This window comes from Equus quagga, chromosome 12, assembly GCF_021613505.1.
Source record: "Equus quagga isolate Etosha38 chromosome 12, UCLA_HA_Equagga_1.0, whole genome shotgun sequence".
NCBI lineage: Eukaryota > Metazoa > Chordata > Mammalia > Perissodactyla > Equidae > Equus > Equus quagga.
Genome location: NC_060278.1, coordinates 90,062,902 through 90,083,550, shown reverse-complemented (window position 1 = coordinate 90,083,550; position 20,649 = coordinate 90,062,902). Strand labels below are relative to the sequence as shown.

General features: G+C 39.0%; 1 protein-coding gene across 2 annotated transcripts in view; it reads right to left on the bottom strand.

The window, feature by feature from the left end:
* CTNNBL1 (catenin beta like 1) overlaps positions 1–20,649 on the bottom strand; it is a 154,557-nt gene that overhangs the window by 59,237 nt on the left and 74,671 nt on the right. For both annotated transcript variants that reach the window (XM_046679178.1, XM_046679179.1), the window contains exon 11: positions 1,244–1,425. In XM_046679178.1, the coding sequence (XP_046535134.1) occupies positions 1,244–1,425 (182 nt within the window). The remainder of the gene's footprint in view (positions 1–1,243; positions 1,426–20,649) is intronic.

Here is a 20,649-nt window from a genome sequence, read left to right as displayed (position 1 = left end):
CTCCCATGGCCTCACTGTGTGGAATTTCCATTGAGGAAAGAAAAAAACCGGCAGTGGGTGAACATGTTTACAGCTGGGTTTTGGCGAATATCTGATTTGAGGCGAACTGAACTCTACTTGTTCTCACATCCCTAGTCCACAGTTCTTTGCACTGCCAGTTCTTCCCTTGCTAGATTTCTGTGTTGTCTCTGGAGAGCTGGTATGATCAGAGAAAATATCAGTAGAGGTGACCACTGAAGACAGGTCATATCACCTTCCGTTTAGCCACTCTAAGTTGGAAGAGACTAATAAGCCAAGTCAATTTGAGAAGAGAGAGACGGGAATACTCAAACATTTATCCAGGAGGGTGATGAATGCAAAAGATCCTGCAGACCTATGCCAGTCACTGACGAAAACAATCACCCAAACCATGGGACAACTGTTAACTTCTGAAAAGACAACCAAACTAGCCAATCAGCTCAGGTGCTCCTCCTCTCTCACATACCACGTCCTCACCCCACTTTTTGCCCCCTCTCCACACTTTAAAATAACCTTCTGACCACGTAAATCCCCTGCAAGTGTCCGTTAGCCTTCAGTAAAACTGTCAATGCTCATAAATCCATGGCCTTCCCGATTGCACTGCGGCTATCTACTGGGGGGAGGGATGCAGCAGGCCGCTAGACAATAGCAGGAAGAGATTGGCCTAGCAGTAACTACTTGGGTTATAGCATCGCAATTCATGGCAGCATTTTGCTGGGAGTGTGCACCATCAGGGAGGAGAAACATAAAAAGAAGAACCTGGGCTGTAAATAGTTTATTTCGGCAATTCCTGATGTTGGCTGAATCATACTTTAATACAGAAATACATGAAAGCACCACTCCGGAGGTGACATGTGTTGCCACCTCATTACTCTTTTCAAAAGGGTCTTCCATCAGAGAGACACCTTGCTACAAATTATAGCGAAGAAAAAACCCTCACGCACAGACTTATTAACAGGCCAGAAGAAAATGGAACCATCAGGATTCCAAGCAAGCAGAGAACTAGTGCAACCAAGACCATCAGCGATCTGTGGTCTCTGGGTTGTTTTCCATGCACAGAAAATAAGATGACAGAAAAGAAAAAGGTAACACTCTTCCACCTCAGAGTCTACTCCTCAGTTGAAGAGTTTTTCCAAGGAGCTCTCATTTCCCCCATTTCTCCTAATGCACCTAAATCAGGCACTGGTGAACCCTGCCCTTCATGTAAATTCTCTGGTAAACTTACCTTCATGTTCCTTCTCAGTGGTCCCCACTTTCTTGATCTTCCTGGGAGATTTCATAAAGAGCGGAAAGATGGTTCGTAGGCCAAGAATGTCAACAAACTTATGACAATTGTCTGTGCCCTCGGGCCCAATCATGGCATGGTCCAGCACCTTCAGGGCACTGCTCCGGGAGATCTTCTTTTCTCTGGGAACAAAAGAGGTTTCATATAAGGCATTGCATGGGGATGTTCTAGTCTTAAAAAAAAGTGCAGGTCGGCCCCATGGCTGAGTGGTTAAGTTAGCGTGCTCCACTTCAGCGGCCCAGGGTTTTGCCAGTTCAGATCCCGGGCATGGACACGGCGCCGCTCGTCAGGCCATGCTGAGGTGGCGTCCCACATGCCACAACCAGAGGCAATCACAACTAGAAAATACAACTATTCACTGGGGGGCTTTGGGGAGAAGAAGAAGAAGAAGAAGAAGAAGAAGAAGAAGAAGAAAAAGATTGGCAACACATGTTAGCTCAGGTGCCAATCTATTTTTTTTTGAAAAAAGTATATTTACTGCAGTATCCTTTACAATAGAAGAAAGAAAAATAAAAACAACTTAAATGTCCACCAATGACAAAATTATTACATTATGGTATACCTACATGGAATATTACATGCTTGCTAACAATTAGAGGAGAGTCTGCCATAGAATGAACAAATTCTTACGGTCAGAATGCACAAAAGGTAATATTCACACTTATACGTAAAAAATTCTACATTCAAAATTCTATTCTAATTCTAAAGTTATGTACCTCAATTATGTGAAAAACATGCATTAAAAAATGACTAGAAAGAAACAGATCAAAATGCTAACAGAGGTTAGTCCAAGGCGGTAGGATTACGGATCGCCTATTATTCCTGCTGCTTTCTTTTTATCAGCTTTATCAAGATACAACTCACATACCATACAATTCATCCATTTACAATGTACAGTTCAATGGATTCTAGTACGTCGTTCACAGATACGTGCAACCATAACCACAATTACAGAACATTTTCATTACCTTAACAATAAATTCCCTACCCTTTAGCCATCATCCTCCTACCCTCCCCATCCCATCCTAGCCCTAAGCAACTACTGATCTACTTTCTGTCTCTATGGATTTGCCTATTCTGGACATTTCAAGTAAACAGTAGCATACAATATGTGGTCTTTGTGACTGGCTTCTTTCACCTAGCATAATGTTTTCTAGGTTCATCCATGTTGTGGCATGTATCAGTCCTTCATTCTTTCCTATGGCTGAATATTAGTCCATTGCATGGATATGCCACAACTTGTCTGTCCATTCATCCACTGATGGACATTTGGGGAGTTTCCACCTTTTGGCTATTATGAATGATGCTGCTATAGATATTTGTTTACAAGTTTTGTGTGGACACATGCTTTCATTTCTCTTGGGTGTATGGTACGCCTGGGAGAACTGCTGGGGCACACAGTAACTCCATGTTTAACCTTTTGAAGAACTGTCAGACTGTCTTCCAAAGAGGCTGCACCATTTTACATCCCATCAGCAGTGCACAAGCGTTCTGATTTCTCTTTTTTTTGAGGAAGGTTAGCCCTGAGCTAACATCTGCTGCCAATCCTCCTCTTTTTGCTGAGGAAGACTGGCCCTGAGCTCCATCTGACATCCATGCCCATCTTCCTCTACTTTATATGTGGGGTGCCTACCAGAGCATGGCTTGCCAAGTGGTGCCATGTCTGCACTCAGGATCTGAACCGGCAAACCCCAGGCCACCAAAGGGGAACGTGCACACTTAACGGCTCTGCCACCAGGCCAGCCCCTCTGATTTCTCCACATCCCTGCCAACACCTGTCTTTTGACTTTTGGGTTCTAGCCATCCTACTGGGTGTAAAATGGTATCTCATTGTGGTTTTGATTTTCATTTCCTTAATAACTAATGATGTCAAGCAGCTTTTCATGTGTTTACTGGTCATTTGTATATCTCCTATGGAGAAATGTCTATTGAGATCCTTTGCTCATTGTAGCAAATAAATAGCTTAATTATCTTTACCAATAAGTTGTAAGAGATCTTTATTCCGGATACAAGCCCCGTAACAGATACATGATTTGCAAACATGTTCATCCATTTCAGGGGTTATCTTTTCACTTTCTTTAAAATGTCCTTTGAAACACAAATGTTTTCAATTTTGATTAAGTCCAACTTACCTATTTTTTCTTTTGATGTTCATACTTTTGGTGTCATAGCTAAGAAACTGTGTCAAATCCAATGTCACGAAGATTTATATCTATACTTTCTTCTAAAAGTTTAAGTTTTAGTTCTTACATTTAGGTCTTTGATTCATTCTGAGGTTTTTGTTCTTTTTTTTCTGAGGAAGATTTGCCCTGAGCTAACACCTACTGTCAGTCTTCCTCTTTTTGTATGTGAGCCACTGCCATAGCACGGCCACTGAGAGATGAGTTGTGTAGGTCTGTGCCCAGGAACTGAACACAGGCCACCAAAGCGGAGCATGCCAAACTTAACCACTAGGCCACTGGGGCTGGCCTGATTTTGAGTTAATTTTTGAATGTGGTGTGAGGTAAGGATCCAACTATCATTTGTGAGCACGTAGATATCCAATTGTCTCAGCACCATTTGTTGAAGAGACTATTCTTTCCCCATTCAATGTTCTTGGTATTCCTGTTGAAAATCAGCTGACCATAGATACATGGCTTTATTTGTGGATTCTCAATTATATTTCACCAATTTATGCCTACCACCCTGTCTTGATTAGCAAAGCTTTGTAGTAAGTTTTAAAATTGGGAATCCTACATTGTTCTTCTTTTTCAAGATTGTTTGACTATTCTAGGTCCCTTCAATTCCATATGAATTTCACAATCAGCTTGTCAATTTCTACAATGAAGTCAGCTGGGATTCTGATAGGGACTGTGCTGAATCTGTAGATAACTTTGGGGAGTATTGCCATCTTAACAATATTAAGTCTTCTGATCCATGAATATGGAATATTTTTCCATTTATTAGATCTTTAATTTCTTTCAACAATGATTTGTAGTTTTCAGAGTATAAATTTGGCACTTCTTTTGTTAAAATTTATTCCTAGGTATTTCATTCTTGGTGCTATTGTAAATGGAATTGTTTTTTTAGTTTCATTTTTTAATTGTTCATTGCAAGTGAACAGAAATACAACTGATTTTTGTACATTAATCTTATATCCTGCAACTCATATATATGCTGAACTCATTTATTAGTTATAATAACTTTTTGGTGGATTCTTTAGGATTTTCTATATACAAGATCATGTCATTTGCAAATAGAGACAGTTTTACTTCTTCCTTTCCAATCTGGATGCCTTTTATTTCATTTCATTGTCTAATTGCCCTGGCTAGAACCTCCAGTACAATTCCGAATAAGTGGTGAAGGCAGACATCCTTGTCTTGTTGCTTATCTTAGGGAGAAAGCATCCAGTCTTTCACCATTAAGAATGATGTTAGCTGTGCATTTTTTTGTAGATGCTGTATATCAAAGATTGAAGAAGTTTCCTTCTATTCCTAGTTTAAGCATTTTTATCATGAAAAGGTGCTGGAGTTTGTCAAATGCTTTTTATGCATTTTTTTCTACTTTTCAGTATCTTTCATTTTTCCATAATAAACATGCAGTACTCTTCAGAATTAAAAAGACAAACTATTTTCCCCTCAAATCCAAAGGTCATATATCTGAATAATCCTGCCACTTGCTACTGCTTTTGCAGATACTTCCCTATGGAGTACAATTTTATATAACTTTACATTATTTTCTTAACAGTCTGTGAGGTAGAGAGGAGCAAGTCAGTCATTTCACATCTTAGTATAGTGGTAATTCAACCAACAGACCTAATATTCAATATTTACTGAGCACTGATTCACTATTGTAGTAGGCACAAGAGAAAAATAAAAATTAAGACGTGGCTTCTGTTTTCAAAAACACTTAATTCTATTTAGGGAGACTAAATTAATCTTAAATAATCAGGGAAAAAAGAAAGTCAGCATATAATTTTTTCCCCACATATTATTCAATCTACAAATATTTAGATACCTGTTACATGAACACGACAGATCAAATCCCAGTTCTCATGGAGCTTACACTCTAACTGCAAGAGCCAAATGAAAAATCAAGATACTTGATAGATGATAAATGTCATGGAAATAAAGCAATGTGCAAGAATGAAGAGGATATCTTAGGTTAGGTTATTAAGGAAGGCCTCTTTAGGGGTAACATATGTATTTAGATGAATTTGTCATATAGATTTTAGGAGCAAAACATTACAGACTGAAGGAAGAACAAGTACAAAGGCCCTAAGGTGAAAAGTAGCCAGCATGGTCAGAGCAGGCAGAAAGCTGACATGTTTGCAGCCCACCGAGGAGCAGCGTTCCCAGCTTAGATCAGAGAGACACATGGGCTACATCAAAGGCCAGCCGCCTAGCCTTGTACCACACAATAAGGCCTCCAAGTAAGGAACCGATTCTAGGAGTGAAGAAGATACAATCCAACATGTTTGTTCCGGGACTACTATGTGTTTGTTACTTTAGAGTGAGAGAGAGATTGTATGTATCTGGGAGAGTATAGGAAAAGACAGACACATACAAATATTTGAAAGGAGGTGAGAAAGTAAGAGGAGTGAACGTGGGCTACTCACCAGTAAAGCCTGGAGAACAGAGTCCATCAACTTCAGAGGAAAGCCAGGGTAAGATTTTTAAAAATTATTTTTAATAATATGGACAATTTAATTGTATTTTAGGGTGTCAAGAAGCCAACGGTGATGAGGAGACTAAAGATAAAAAACAGGAGAATTAATAGATGGAGCAAGGTGATTGGTCAGGCAAGGGGAGGCAAGCCTGATCAAAAAGGTGATAATAACATATATTAAGCCCTTCATCCAATTTCTCACCTGAAAGCCAAAGAAAAGGAATCAGAAATAATATCCCTTTGACAGTCTTTTGTGGAGGAAACACTATGAAAACACTGCACTATTAAAGTGCTAACAATGACAAAGCATGCTATCCTGGGTCAGACTATCCAGCCAGGATTGGGTCCCAAGGAGTGGAGGAAAGGAGAGTAGGTAAAAAGCTTGCTGACAGTGCCCCCTTGGTGATAGACCATCCTGGTTTACCTGAGACTCTTCCATTTTTAGCATCGAAAGTGCCATATCCCGGGAAACCTCTCAGTCCTGGGCAAACTGAGCTGGTTGGCCATCCTACTCAGTGCCAACCTCCCAAAGATCAAGGATGTATTGTGAATGTTCCTACCTTTATTCTCCTTGCTGTGGGATTAATCAAAACAATCCACAGATACTCACAGATGACATTCAACCCAACTCCTGAATTTAAAATAAGAAAACAAGGGCTGCTACTGAGCACGTGCCTTCACGCAGCAGGCACTACACTAGCTGCTGGGAATTACAAGCTTCCTGTCTTTAAGCAATTTAAGGACAGACAAATAAAAATAACTTCAAAGGCTGGAAGTAATGGAAATTAAGTCCAAGGAGGTAAGAGGTGGAGAAATTAACTTTACCCAGAAGTCAGTGAAGGTGTGAAACGGAAGGTGACATGTGAACTGGTTCTGAAGAATGAGTATTTGACAGCCAGAGAAGGGAGAGTGACGACACTGGCGGCGGTGGAAGGTAAACAGCACGTACAAAGGTACTGGGAGGCCTCTAAGAGCATACCACATGGGGGAACGAGAGGTCCTCATGAGCTGCCGGTGGTGGGAGAGGACTGAGGAGAGGCGGACAGGAGCAGGTCACGACAGGTCCTAGATGTGTTGCCAGGAAACCTGGGCTTCATGCCATAGATGGTGAGGAGGCATGACACGTCTAAGAAAAGGAGGGCACTACATGGACACATTTTAGGAAGCCTAACCCAGCGGCAGTGTGGTGAAGGGACGGAGTGACAGGGCCTGGGGGCAGGGAGGGCAGTTGGGAGACTACAACAACAGTCTAAGGGAAAGTGACAGGGTTCTGACTACTGGAAGGGTATTACAAAGGCGTATCTGTGAGACGTGAAATCTTATGCATCAGGAGCAGGGTAAACAAGCTTCCAAATTCATCAAGAAAGGGTTTTTTGCATCAAGATGAAATTCTAACAGGATACTAGACAAATAATATATTTGTTTCCACTACAGCTGAATTTTAGCATCCTAGTTTACAAAGTTGAATTTACTAAGGTTATGACTAGGGCAGATTATCATGTGAGCGGAAATTAGGAAACTGAGATACAATATCCTCATTGTTTAGTCACTTGGGAAAAGGCCTCTTGAAATGAATGGCGGTCATATAACAGGGCACCTTCAGTTACCATTTAGCATACATTCAAACCACTTCACAAATAATATAAAACCGTTTACTAAATACTAAAAGGAAAGAACTCTGGTTTGGCCAAGTCTCTTTTTTTCCTGCCTAAGCAAATTCAACAAACAAAAGATTTTAAAAGTAAAACCCTTCTTCAGGTAGGCAGTGTAAGACACATTTAAAGCGGGCAGTAATTGCATATTGATCATGGTTTAGGCAAGCTGCATGGAGGTGAACTTTGGAATATTCATTGGGCTTAAGTTCAGGCTTTTAGCAATCAATAGCTGTTTGGCCTGACTTTCTTGGGTTGACTTTATTTGAAATATTTATTCTACTGGAGGACAAGTAGTTTGTCTTAGTCTTGTCTGGCTTCATCAGGTTGTCGATCATGCCAGGACCAATGTGAATGGTAGCCTCTATCAAAGTGGGTGGTTGTGGGAAATGACCGAAAGTCATCTACTGCTCCCTATTCTGCCAAAGTGAACCTTCTGATGGGGTGGGGAGGGAGAGTTTTCTGCAGTTGTTTTAATTAGCTTATTCTTCTACATTATACAAAAACTTTTGCAATGAATATGCATTCTGAGAACTATAAATTTTTTTGTCCATTTGTTCTTTCATCAAATATTTATGAGGGATCTAACAGGTGCCAGATATTAAGCTGAGGATGTAGAGACAGGCGCAGCTCATGCTTCTGAGGAGCTCAGTCCACAGGGGAGACAGACATGCAGACAATAGGTATACCGAGAAAAGCCAGGTACTACAGTGGAGGTATTTACATAGTAGAAGATGAACAAAGGAAGCAGAGCTGACCACATCTGAGTCAGGGAGGCCTCACAAAGGAGAGGATGCCTGAACCAAGCTTCACTGGATGTCTTTCCCTGACAGGCAAAAAGGAAGAGAGTATTTCAAGCAGAAGGAAACAACAGCACGTGCAAAGACAGGAGTAAGCATGGAACACTGAAGGACGTGGTGCATGTACTGCTAGAATATAAAGAGCAAGAGGGGCAGCAGCAAAACACGAGGCTAGCTGATTGGCATTAGAAAGATTACACCTGCCACAGTATGTTGAGCAGCATCGGGGGGGCATAAAAAAGAGAGAAAATATATTAGAGGAAGAGACACCGGTAAGATGGGCAAAGTAATAGTAGACTAAAAGTGAAAAGGGTTGAGTTCAGATGAACCTGAGGTGCCTGTGAGACATGACAGTGGTGTTCAGCCTAGACTTATGGGTCTGAAGTCCAGGAAGGAGATTAAAAATAGGGAGATAGGGGCCAGCTCTGTGGCCGAGTGGTTAAGTTCGCATGCTCCGCTGTGGTGGTCCAGGGTTCGGATCCTGGGTGTGGACATGGCACCGCTCGTCAGGCCACGTTGAAGCGGCGTCCCACATCCCACAACTAGAAGGACCTGCAACTAAGATATACAACTATGTACGGAGGGGTTTGAGGAGATAAAGCAGAAAAAAAAAAAAAAGAAGATTGGCAACAGTTGTTAGCTCAGGTGCTAATCTTTTAAAAGAAAGAAAGAAATAAAAAAAATAAAAATAGGGAGATATATGGAAGAATCATTAGATCTATGGCTAGTAGCCGAATCAATGGGTAAGACTACCCTGAGAGGGTGCAGAAAATATGCAGAAAGAGGGATGGAACCCTGGAGGACAAGAGAAAGAGGTAAAGTCCCTCCCCCTCGGCCAAAAGAGACTGAGGAATAAAAAAAAAAAAGCCGACAGACATTCTTTAAAAGATATTGTTAACCATAAACTCTTCCTGGCAAGAAACTTGGATAATGCCATACGAGATCAGTTTTGTTTGCTTTACAGTGTACATGATAAAGTTCACTTCCTTTTAGCCTCCAAAATATAAGATCACTTTCCAGGATCCAGGATTTCCACGAGTTAAGACAGTGAGATCAATATGCCTACGTCCATAGCTGTTCTCAAACTATAATGCCAAAGAACACTGGTGCTCTGGGAGATGCTAAGAGATAGTCCACCTCTAAAATAGAACAATAGTGGTCTTCCATGTTGCTAGCCATGATTTTCTCAATTTTAAATTTCTATTCCCATTCATTTTTCATAAACTACTAATATCAACCACTACTTAACTGCCTGTGCCAGAAAACAAAACAAATATGTAGAAAACAAAGGTTAAGATTTTTGTTTCCAGAACTATGGTGGGCTAGATATGCAGAGAAACCACTCAGAGTATGGCTAAGCTGACAGCACAGTAAGATACACAAGCAGTGACCAAAAACCAGGCCTCTAGAGAGAAGGGGTTGGCAAACTTTATGAAAAGGGCCAGACAAAAAATATTTCAGGTTTCACAGGCCAAATACGGTATAACTTAAAACTTTTCAAAAGATTATGTTATGAAAATGAAAAGGCAAGCTAGGCACTGGGAGAAAATATTTATAAAACATATCTGACAAAAGATTATATTTATGATATATAAAGAATTGTTATAACTCAACAATAAGACAAACAAGCCCCGCCAACCATGGGCAAAAGATTGAACAGACGCCACCAAAGAAAATATGTGAATGGCAAATAAGTACATGAAAAGACACCCAATAACATTAGCCACGAGGGAAATGCAAATTAAAACCGTAAGACTCCAAGCATACCCACTGGAATGACAAAACAGATAACACTGACGGTACCAAGTATTAGCGAGGATGTGGAGCAAATGGAAGTCTTATGCACTGCTGGTGGAAATATAAAAAGGATATAACCATTCTGTAAAACAGATGGTAGTATCTTAAAAAGTTAACCATATACCTATCATATGACCCAGACATTCAACTCGTAGGTATTTATCCAAGAGAAACGAAAAATATGTCCACCCAAAGATTTGTTCACAGACATTTATAGTAGCTTTGTTCATAACAGCAAAAAACTGGAAACCCAAATGTCCATCAACAAGTGAATAAACAAACTGATACAGTCATGCATCACTTAACGACAGGGATACATTCTGAGAAATGCGTCATTGGGCAATTTCATAGTTGTGCGAACATCACAGAGTGTACTTACACAAACCTAGATGGTATAGCCTACTACATACCTAGGCTATATGGTACTAATCTTATGGAACCACTTTACATTTGCGGTCCGTCACTGACCAAAACGTTATGCAGCGCGTGACTGTATCTTCATAAAATGGAATGCTACCTGGCAAAGAACAAACTATTGAGACACATGGATGAATCTCAAAATAATTATAGTGAGTTAAATAGGCCAGACCAAAGAAGAGCACATACTGCATGATTCCATTTACATAAAATTCTAGAAAATGCAAATTAACCTATAATGACAGAAAGCAAATCAATGGTTGCCTGGAGACACTGAGGTGGAAGAGAGGAGTTATGGTTTACAAAAGGGGCACAAGAAAACATTTGGGAATGATAAATCTATTCATTATCATGCTTGTGGTAATGGTATGATGGGTCTATACATACTGCAAAACTCATCGAATGGTACACTTTCAATACGTGCAATTTGACTACAGTGGAATGATGAACTGCTATCAAGTCTGATGGAAGGGCTCAGACAGGTCTTACACAATTTCTTGCTAGGTAATCCTGCTTCAGTCTAATCTGCCTTCTCAGCCACAGCACTTTCCCACTTATGAAGAGGTAACACCAGCCTGGAGGGCTGTTGGAAGGGTCATTTTGTGTTTTTGAAGCTTTTTTCTGGTTCCTAGAGAACAGGTACAAACTACTATTTTTCACCTAAGAGAGAACAGTAATATTCAGTGAGTGGAGAAAGGGAACATTTGTTGGACAAACGACAAGCAAGATCTGTGTGTGCAGCTTGGAGCACAAACTGTATACAGCCCCATCAGGAAGCACAGCTGACTGCTAAAATATTTGCATTATTATTTTGCTTTTGCAGCTGAATTCCAGAGACTGAAGGTCAGAAGAAAAGGCCCTAGCTCTTAAAAAACAACAACAAACCCTGTAAAGGACCACAAGAATAAAAATGCAATAGAGTTTAGACCTTCATATGTTCATTAGGAACAAAACCAACAAAGAATAAGGAAAAACCAAGAGAATAAAACTTCAAGGTTAAAAAAATTCCCCAGGCTGGCCTACCTACCTACATGCTTTCGTTCAAGTGCACAGCCCAAAAGGAGGCCTGCAAAGACTTACTTTGCAGATGGCATACCATCACTGTTTTATTTGTGTTCTTCGTCAGAGACATTTTTCTTTAGATTTAGGGAAATCTTACTGAAAGATCTCAGAGGAAAAAATATTGGTGGTTCCTGAAATGGATGTGTCTATGTACCCTTCTCTTTCCATTTTTTTTTCCCTAGCCTTTACAGTTAATAACCAAGATGGGTTCACTGTATTTCTGCCATACAACCCCAAGCTGCATTTGTACACATCCCTTGGGACCACGGTGGTCTCTTCTCTAACTGGAACAGGGTTTTACAACAGAAGTAATAAGCTTCATGTCAACATTTTCAAGGAAACTGACAATGTAACTCTTTTGTCTCCCACTGGCATTGTTATTTCTTAAAGAACACTGAACCATTTGGTACAAGGACATACTGTTAAAAAGTGCTTTGCGGTGGCAAGAAGAGAATGATTTGGAGTACAGCCTATAATTAAACCTGATATATTGGAACCTTCTATTTGTAGCAAGCATCTCACCAAAGAGAGACATCTGTAACCAAGAACATGGAAATGGCAAACCAGTCTCCATCTGGGGGCAACGAGGGCATTTTTATGGCTCTATCCTCATTGCCTGCTAAATTCTAAAATGGCCATTGCCCCATAAGTACAATTTAGTCTTATTTCTGTGAATTGAGCCCTCTGAATCTGATCACTCTGTTAAACTGCAAAATAAATTGTGACTTTCCTAAATTTCATTTTTCTGTCAATTCTATCCCTGACTATGAAAATATTACTTAGTTCATGTTTGTATCTTAACTCTTCTGCTGCTGGCCAAAGACCATTTAAACATCCTCTCTGTACCCAGCTCCTGACTATCAAGCCAAAAGAATGAGGCCAAGCTGCCGGACACACAGGAGGAGGGGCTTGGGTCCTCTCTTCCTTTCAGCACATGGCTCTACACTGCCCAAGAGGTTCTGCACCTTCCACCCTCACTTCACCTTTTCTCTTTTCTTATCAAAACACTACACCAAATGAGAAATTCCTTTTTGGGGTGGGGGGGGGGAGATTCTTATACTCTAGGATGGCTACCTGCAGTTTTCACAGCATGAGTTCCATTTTTAAATACCACCTCAACAATCGTTTCCTCTGTTCCAAAATGTCTTCATCTGTCCTTTGGCAGACAGAGGAAAAAAAACCACACAAACCTGAAAATAGCTTTTTTTCTTCTTGATTCTGTCAAGCACTGTGAAATCCAGACACTCAACACAGGAATGAAAAAAAGTCACCTGACAACTAACCTAACACCTGGGTGGAAGGGTAAATCAGAGGGGAAAGGCCTATGAGGTAAGGACAAAGAGGTACTAGACCGCCCCAAAGTCCCCAGAAACAAAAGCGAGAGACTACAAATCTGCATGAAGGACTTCTCTGAACCTGGAGTAGAGAGGTCGTAAGAAATGAATACCTAAACTATAACCTGCAATACCTCTGAGGATGAGGGAAGAAGAGAGTTGAGAGGTCCAAGCGTCCCAAAAGGGGATAAATGAAGTGGGCCACTTGTGCTGGCTTCTGCTCTGAAGCCCAGCACGGGCACAGGCCAAACAGGGCAGCGAGCCCAGGACTACAGCTGACGCCTGGCTTCCCTGCAGCCTGGAAGATCAGGACCACAACCACCCGTGGCCTGCTTTGTGTTCTTCACACGCTGAAGGGCTTGACAGGGAAAAGCAGGATGAAATATCTCCAGGCAGGAGGGTGAGTTTTCAGCTACATGGCTTTTAATAAGTCACTCCTCATTCTTTGGATCTATCTATGGGATTGGCCAGAAAGTCTATGACCCAACGATTCTAAACAGTAAAAATGCTTCTCAGATTTGTCTCATTCATTTAGAAAATATTTACTGGGAGCCTAATGTGTATCTGTTGCTAGGTACTGGGGACGCAAAAAGAAAGAAGACCTGGTCTCTGTTCTCAAGAGTCTTACAGTAGAGTCAGAGACAAAGAGATGTTTATCACATAGGGTGGGAAGTGCTCCCACAGCACGCTAGAACCTAATCCTCAAAATTTAGGGGGAGTAGGTATAAGGACCAGGCTGGGGGAAGTAACAGGGGCAGAGGCTTCTTAAAGAAGTTTAGCATAAACATCAAGATGAGTCACCCAGAGAAAATAATGAAACATGTTAAGGAATCTAAAATAGTTTAGTTTAGAGAGTAGAATGTAAAGGTGTGGAAAAGGGAGAATGAGAAGAGATAGCCATAGGAGAATTAGGCAGAGGCCAGATCCTGAAGTGACTTGGTACTATTTCAAATGTTCATAGACAAAGAAATAAAGCTTCATTTAAAAAAACATTAAATTTCACTAGGGGCCGCCCAGTGGCCTAGCAGTTAAGTTCGTGTGCTCCCCTTCAGCGGCCTGGGGTTCGCAGGTTCAGATCCTGGGTGCAGACCTACACACTACTCATCAAGCCATGCCGTGGCAGGTGTCCCACATATAAAATAGAGGGAGACGGGCACAGATGTTAGCTCAGGGCTAATCTTCCTCAAAAAATAAATAAATAAATAAGTTTCACTAAGAAAGAAAACAGAAAGAATAACTTTCCATAGAAGAAGGAAAATGACGAAAGAACCAAAAGACAGAACAAAATAAAACTGTTAGAACAAAATAGACAAGAAAAGGGCCAAATGTAATAATCATTACAATAAAAACAAACACATGAAATTCATCTACCTCAAGACAAACTCTCACATTGGACTAAAAAAACCAAAAAACAGTTATATGCTCTTAGTGAGAGTCACATATAAGACAAAATGACATAAAAAGTTAAAGATAAAATGATGGGCAGGAATACAATAGATAAATACAAACTTATAAAAGATGTCAAGGCAAGTTTACAACCTGTAACAAAGAGGGCTATTTAATATTGACAAAAGACACAATTCAAGATTAAGATAAAATTAGCATTTACTTGCTGAATAAGCAAGTTAGAACGTAACAAGCAAAAAATTCAAGAATAGGAAAATACTCCAGTTACAGTGAGACACTAATACTTCTTTCAGAATTTGACAAATCAGTCAAAAAAAAGATACAATATTTATAAAATTGATTTAGGAGATACAGCACTTTATGCCCTAGAACCACAATTCTACTAAACGTCCAAGGAATATTTACAAAAACTAGCCATCTACAAGGCCACAAATAAAGTTTCAAATTCAGAAAAGCAGATATTTTTTGGCCTATATTTCTGTTAATGTAATAAGTAAACAAGACTTATGTGATGAAGCTAAGCAATTTTAAGAGAAAAATTATAACCCTAAATGTTTTTATTTTAAAATAAGATAATTATTTTAAAAGTATTAACCATGCAACCCAGAAATTTGCAAAAAGGGCAACACAATAAATGGAAAGAAACTAGAAACAAGGAATTAAAGGCAGGAAAAAAAATGCCCAAGAAAGCAAAAAGTATACAAATAAACAAAATACCAAAAACAATCCCAATCACTTCTAACAAATTTGAGGGAAAAAAGCAGGGAAATTTAAATACATAACATTAGGAATTATAAAAAGGACATAAAGTACAGAAAATGAAAAAGAAGAAATGAAATGGAAGATATGGAAAAGAATTATAAGAATACGAGGACAATTTATCTTAACAAACTGGAAAGTCTGTATAAAACTGACAAATTTCTAGGAAAATAATATCAAATTGTCTTAAGAAAAAATCAGAACACTGATGAAAGAAATCCAAGACCTAAATAAATGAAGAAATACACCTGCTTCGTGGACTGGAAGACTCGTTACTGCAAAGATGTCTGTTCTCTCCAAAATAATCTACAGACTCAATTACAGATTGAATAATCTATAGATTCAATGCAATCCCAATCAAAACCCCAGTAGGGTTTTCCTGGAAATTGACAGGCTGATTCTAAAATTTATATGGAAAGACAAAGAAACTAAGGAACTGGAATAGTTAAAATAATCTTTAAAAAAATATTAAGTCAGAGGACTCATACCACATGATTTCAAGACAACTATAAAGCTATAATTATCAAAACAGTGTGATGCTGACAAAAAGAGAGACACACAGATCAATGGAGCAGAATAGAAAGCACAGAACTAGATCCATACATCTAAGATAAATTGATTTTTGACAAAGGTATAAAGGCAATTTAATGGAACACGGATAGTCTTTGCAATAAATTGTGCCAGAAATGGACGTCTATATGGAAAAATAATAAATAAAACCAAAAACCTCAATTAATACATCACTCCATATACAAAAATTAACTTAAAATGGATCATAGACCTATAAAAGTAAAGTTTAAAACTGAAAACTTCTAGAAGAAAACATAAAAGAAATGCTTTGAGACCCTGTGTTAGGATAACACAGTTTATATACAACACAAAAAGCAAAATTCATAAATGAAAAATTTTATAAAGTGGACTTAATCAAAGTAAAACTTTTGTCTTTAAAAGACACTGCTAAGGGGCTGGCCCCGTGGCTGAGTGGTTAAGTTCGCGCGCTCCGCTGCAGGCGGCCCAGTGTTTCGTTGGTTCGAATCCTGGGCGCAGACATGGCACTGCTCATCAAACCACGCTGAGGCAGCGTCCCACATGTCACAACTAGAAGGACCCACAATGAAGAATATACAACTATGTACTGGGGGGCTTTGGGGAGAAAAAGGAAAAAAAAAAAAATCTTAAAAAAAAAAAAAGAAAGACACTGCTAAAAAATGAAAAGGAAAGCCACAGAGAACACTTAAAACTCAACAAGACAACCCAAATAAAAAACACAAAAAGTTTGAACAAAGGTCTGACTTTAACAAAAGATGTAAGAAAGGTCAATATGCACATGAAAAGATGCTTAACATCATTAGTCATCAAGTATATGCAAATTAAAACCACAATACACACTCACTCAAATGCCTAAAATTAAAGTCTGAGAATACCATGGATTGTGGAGGATATGGAGCAAGTGGAATTCTCACACCTTGCTGGTAGGAATATAAAATGATACAATCACTTTGGAAAACAGCTTGGTAGTTTGTAATAGTTAAGTTACATTTACAGTATGACCCAGCCGTTCCACTCCTATGTATTTATCCAAGAGAAATAAAAATATATGTTTATCCAAAGACTTTTAAGCATCTTTATTCATAATAGCAAAATACTGGCAACAATCCAAATGTCCATGAACAGGTGAATAAACAAACTGACACACCAGAACGCAGAAATATAATAGACTACTACTAAGCGTGAAAAAGAAACAAAATATTGATACATGCAAAATAAATGACTCAAAAACAATCTGTTGAGTAAAATAAGCTAAACAAAACACATACTGTATAATTCTATTTACATGAAATCTAGAATAACAGTGGTTGCCTGGGGCCAGAGGTGGATTAGTGGGAACTGATTGCAAAAGGGATCAAGGGAATTTTGGGGGGTGATAAAAATAATCTATATAAGCCTTGTCCCATATGGTGACCACTAGCCACACATAGCTACTCGGCATCTGAAAATGTGGCTAATGCAAATGAGCTAAAATTTAAATTTAATTTAAATAAATTTAAGCTTGAATTTAAAAATTGATACTTGATTCAGTTATTGCAAAACATTTAAGTATGTTTGGAGAAACCCGTGTATGAGAATTTACTTTTTCAAGTGTAAATTTTATGAAATCTAAATACAAGTCAAGTACTTTACCGCAAACTCATTGGAATGTAAATGTAAAACATTCACTGGATTTCAAAGACGATGAGGAAAAGAATGTAAAATGACACTAATATTTTTTTATTGATTACATGTTGAAATTATGATTTTTAATATATTGGGTTAAATAAAATAGATCATCAAAATTAATTCTTTTTGTTTCTTTTAACTTTTTTACCATGGCTAATACAAAATACGAAACTATGAATCTCGCTCACATTACATTTCTATTGGACAGGGCTGTTCTATACCTTCATCGTGGTGAAAACTAGGGTGTATACATCTGTCAAAATTAAAACCGTATACTTAAAACGGGTATGTTTTATGGTACATAATTTATTCCTCAAAAAACGTGGATAAAATTCTTAAATTGGGTAGTACATACATGTGCATATGCATATGTATGTGTGATAATGGGCGTGTATAAATGACTATCTTGTTGGTGACCTTCCCTTCCCAGTAGTCTAAAATATCAAAAGAAAAAATTCAACAGGGTATAGACAGGCAAAATTAACTGTTCCTCTTAACTGTTAACATGTTAAATTATATTAGTTACTTAATGTCAACCTTCCTCACTAAAGCTAAAAAACCCAGCTCATCACCCAAACACCCCAACTTTGGGTGTATATTCCATCTAGCCTTGTTTTCTGTAATTGTTTTCTGGTTTTTAACAGCTTTTTAGGGCTGCCACACATGCAATTTTCTATACTGTTTCTTTTTAAACCTAACATGCTTAACAAAGCTTAACACGAGTTTCTTGAAGGCAGGAATCCTGTCTTCATCTCTGTATAAGCCTAGCACTTAACACAGTAAGTTAATACAGTAGTTTATCAATGTTTTAATAGCTGCAGAATTGTCCCGGACGCTTCACATACAGTCCAATTCCCATAAAACCCCCCCAAATTTGGCTTCCATTTTTCAGATGAAAAAACTGAGGGTCTGGGGTCAGAAAGGTTGGAACAACTCACCAAATATCCAGAACTAGTAAGTGAAAGAGCTATGTTACAAACCCACATCTGCCCTAACTCCAAAGCCCTCCTTCCAGGCTGTACCATCCTGCTGCCTCTCTGGGCATTTCATAACCTCCTGATGAATGCCTGAATCAAAGTAAAGGTTCGTATGCAGGGGCAATGGCACCAAAGACATTTTCCTGAGCTTCTAGTGTTGCAGCTTCCTAGTCTTGAATGGGCTCTCTCTAGACAGAGCAACAGGGCAGCTCTTGATAGAAGATTAGGAAGGATGAGTCTAGTAGAAAAAGAAATTCCTCCCAATTAAACTTTCCATCTGAAATTCTGAAGAAGAAAAATAACACAGAACAGAATGCATTGAAAAGAGAAAAAGGAAATGCTCAACCTGCTAATATATCTAATTAATGCAAAAGAATTAATCTAACAGAAACTTCAGCATTCAAAAATGAAAAGTTAGGAGATCCTAGAGAGGTACAGTTTCCAAGTCTTTTGGAGCTCCTTTTTAATTAGGCTCCCAGAATCTCAGCATTCCTGTTTGAATAACCCGTATTTCTGGTTATTTATTCAGATCCCCAGTGCTGCACATTACCAAGCCATATGCTTCATATTTCCACTCAACCATCCAAAGACGCTGCAGAGTGTAGTTTTAAGGTTAGAAGGCCCAGGAAGCCAAATGCATCTTCTTTATCTCCTATTGGCTTGGGAGAAGGTAGGTCATTTCAACAAAAGGACAGGCAATTAGAAGGGTAAAGGAGATAAACAAAAGACACAAGAGAGTAAAGCTAGCAAAAACCAGCTGAACGCTGAAGGCCTCTGGATAATACCAATACCCCCTCTACACTTTAAAACAAATTTTCTTTCTTTTTCAAAGATTGGCACCTGGGCTAACAACTGTTGCCAATCTTTATTTTTCATTTATTTATTTTTCCTGCTTTATCTCCCCCAACGCCCCCCGTACACAGTTGTATATATCTTAGTTGCACATCCTTCTAGTTGTGGGATGTGGGACACCGCCTCAACGTGGCCTGACGAGTGGTGCCATGTCCGTGCCCAGGATCCGAACCCTGGGCCGCCGCAGCGGAGCACACGAACTTAACCACTCGGCCACAGAGCCGGCCCCTAAAACAAATTTTTTAAAGCAATTCCACAAGGGAAAACTTTCGGTCAAGCCAAGGTCTGGTATGCAGTGGACAAATGAAGAGGTCTACTGTGCCCCAGTCCCAAACAAGTTTTTAAAGAGAAGATATTTTAAAAACATATACCTTGATAATCTTACATACAAAAATAGTTTTAAGCAAAATAAGGTCACTGTAGAATTTGTTATAATAGCAAAACATTGGAAATAACCTTGAATTCAACAACAGAAAAATACTAAGTAAGCTATATTGCCTTAGAGTCTATCATGCAGTTATTGAAAACTCTCATGAAGATTATGTCACAGCATGGGAAACAGCATGTTAAGTTTAAAAAGAAACAGTATAGAAAATTACATGTGTGGCAGCCCTAAAAAGCTGTTAAAAACCAGAAAACAATTAGAGAAAAAAAGAAGGAATGTACACCCAAAGTTGGGTTGTTTGGGTGATGAGCTGGTTTTTTTAGCTTGTTGGGGGCAGGAATCCTGTTCTATTCATTCCTGTGTAAGCCCAGCACTTAACACAGTACTTGATCAGTGTTTAAACAGTTTTTTTTTTTTTTTTTGAGGTCATAATAGTTTATTATTTGTCAGTTACCATATAAGTGCATCCCTTCACCCCTTGTGCCTGTCCCCCAAGCCCCTTGCCCTGGTAACTACTAAATGTTCTCTTTGTCTGTGTGTTTATCTTCTATATACGAGTGAAATCATACTGTGTTTGTCTTTCTCTGTCTGGCTTATTTCACTTAAAATAATATCCTCAATCCATCCATGTTGCTGTGAATGGGACAATTTTGTCTTTTTTTCTGGCTGAGTAGTATTCCATTGTATATATACATACCACATCTTCTTTATCCAGTCATCTGTCAATGGGCACTTGGGTTGCTACTATGTCTTAGCTATTGCGAATAATGTTGCAATTAACATAGGGGTGCATAAGTCTCTTTGAATTGTTGATTTCAAGTTCTTTGGATAAATAGCCAGTAGTGGGATAGCTGGGTCATGTGGTATTTCTATTTTTAATTTTTTGAGGTATCTCCATACTGTTTTCCATAGTGGCTGGACCAGTTTGCAATCCCATCAGTAGTGTATAAGGGTTACCTTTTCTCCACAACCTCTCCAACACTTGTTATTTTTTGACTTGGTGATCACAGCCATTCTAATGGTGTAAGGTGATATCTTAG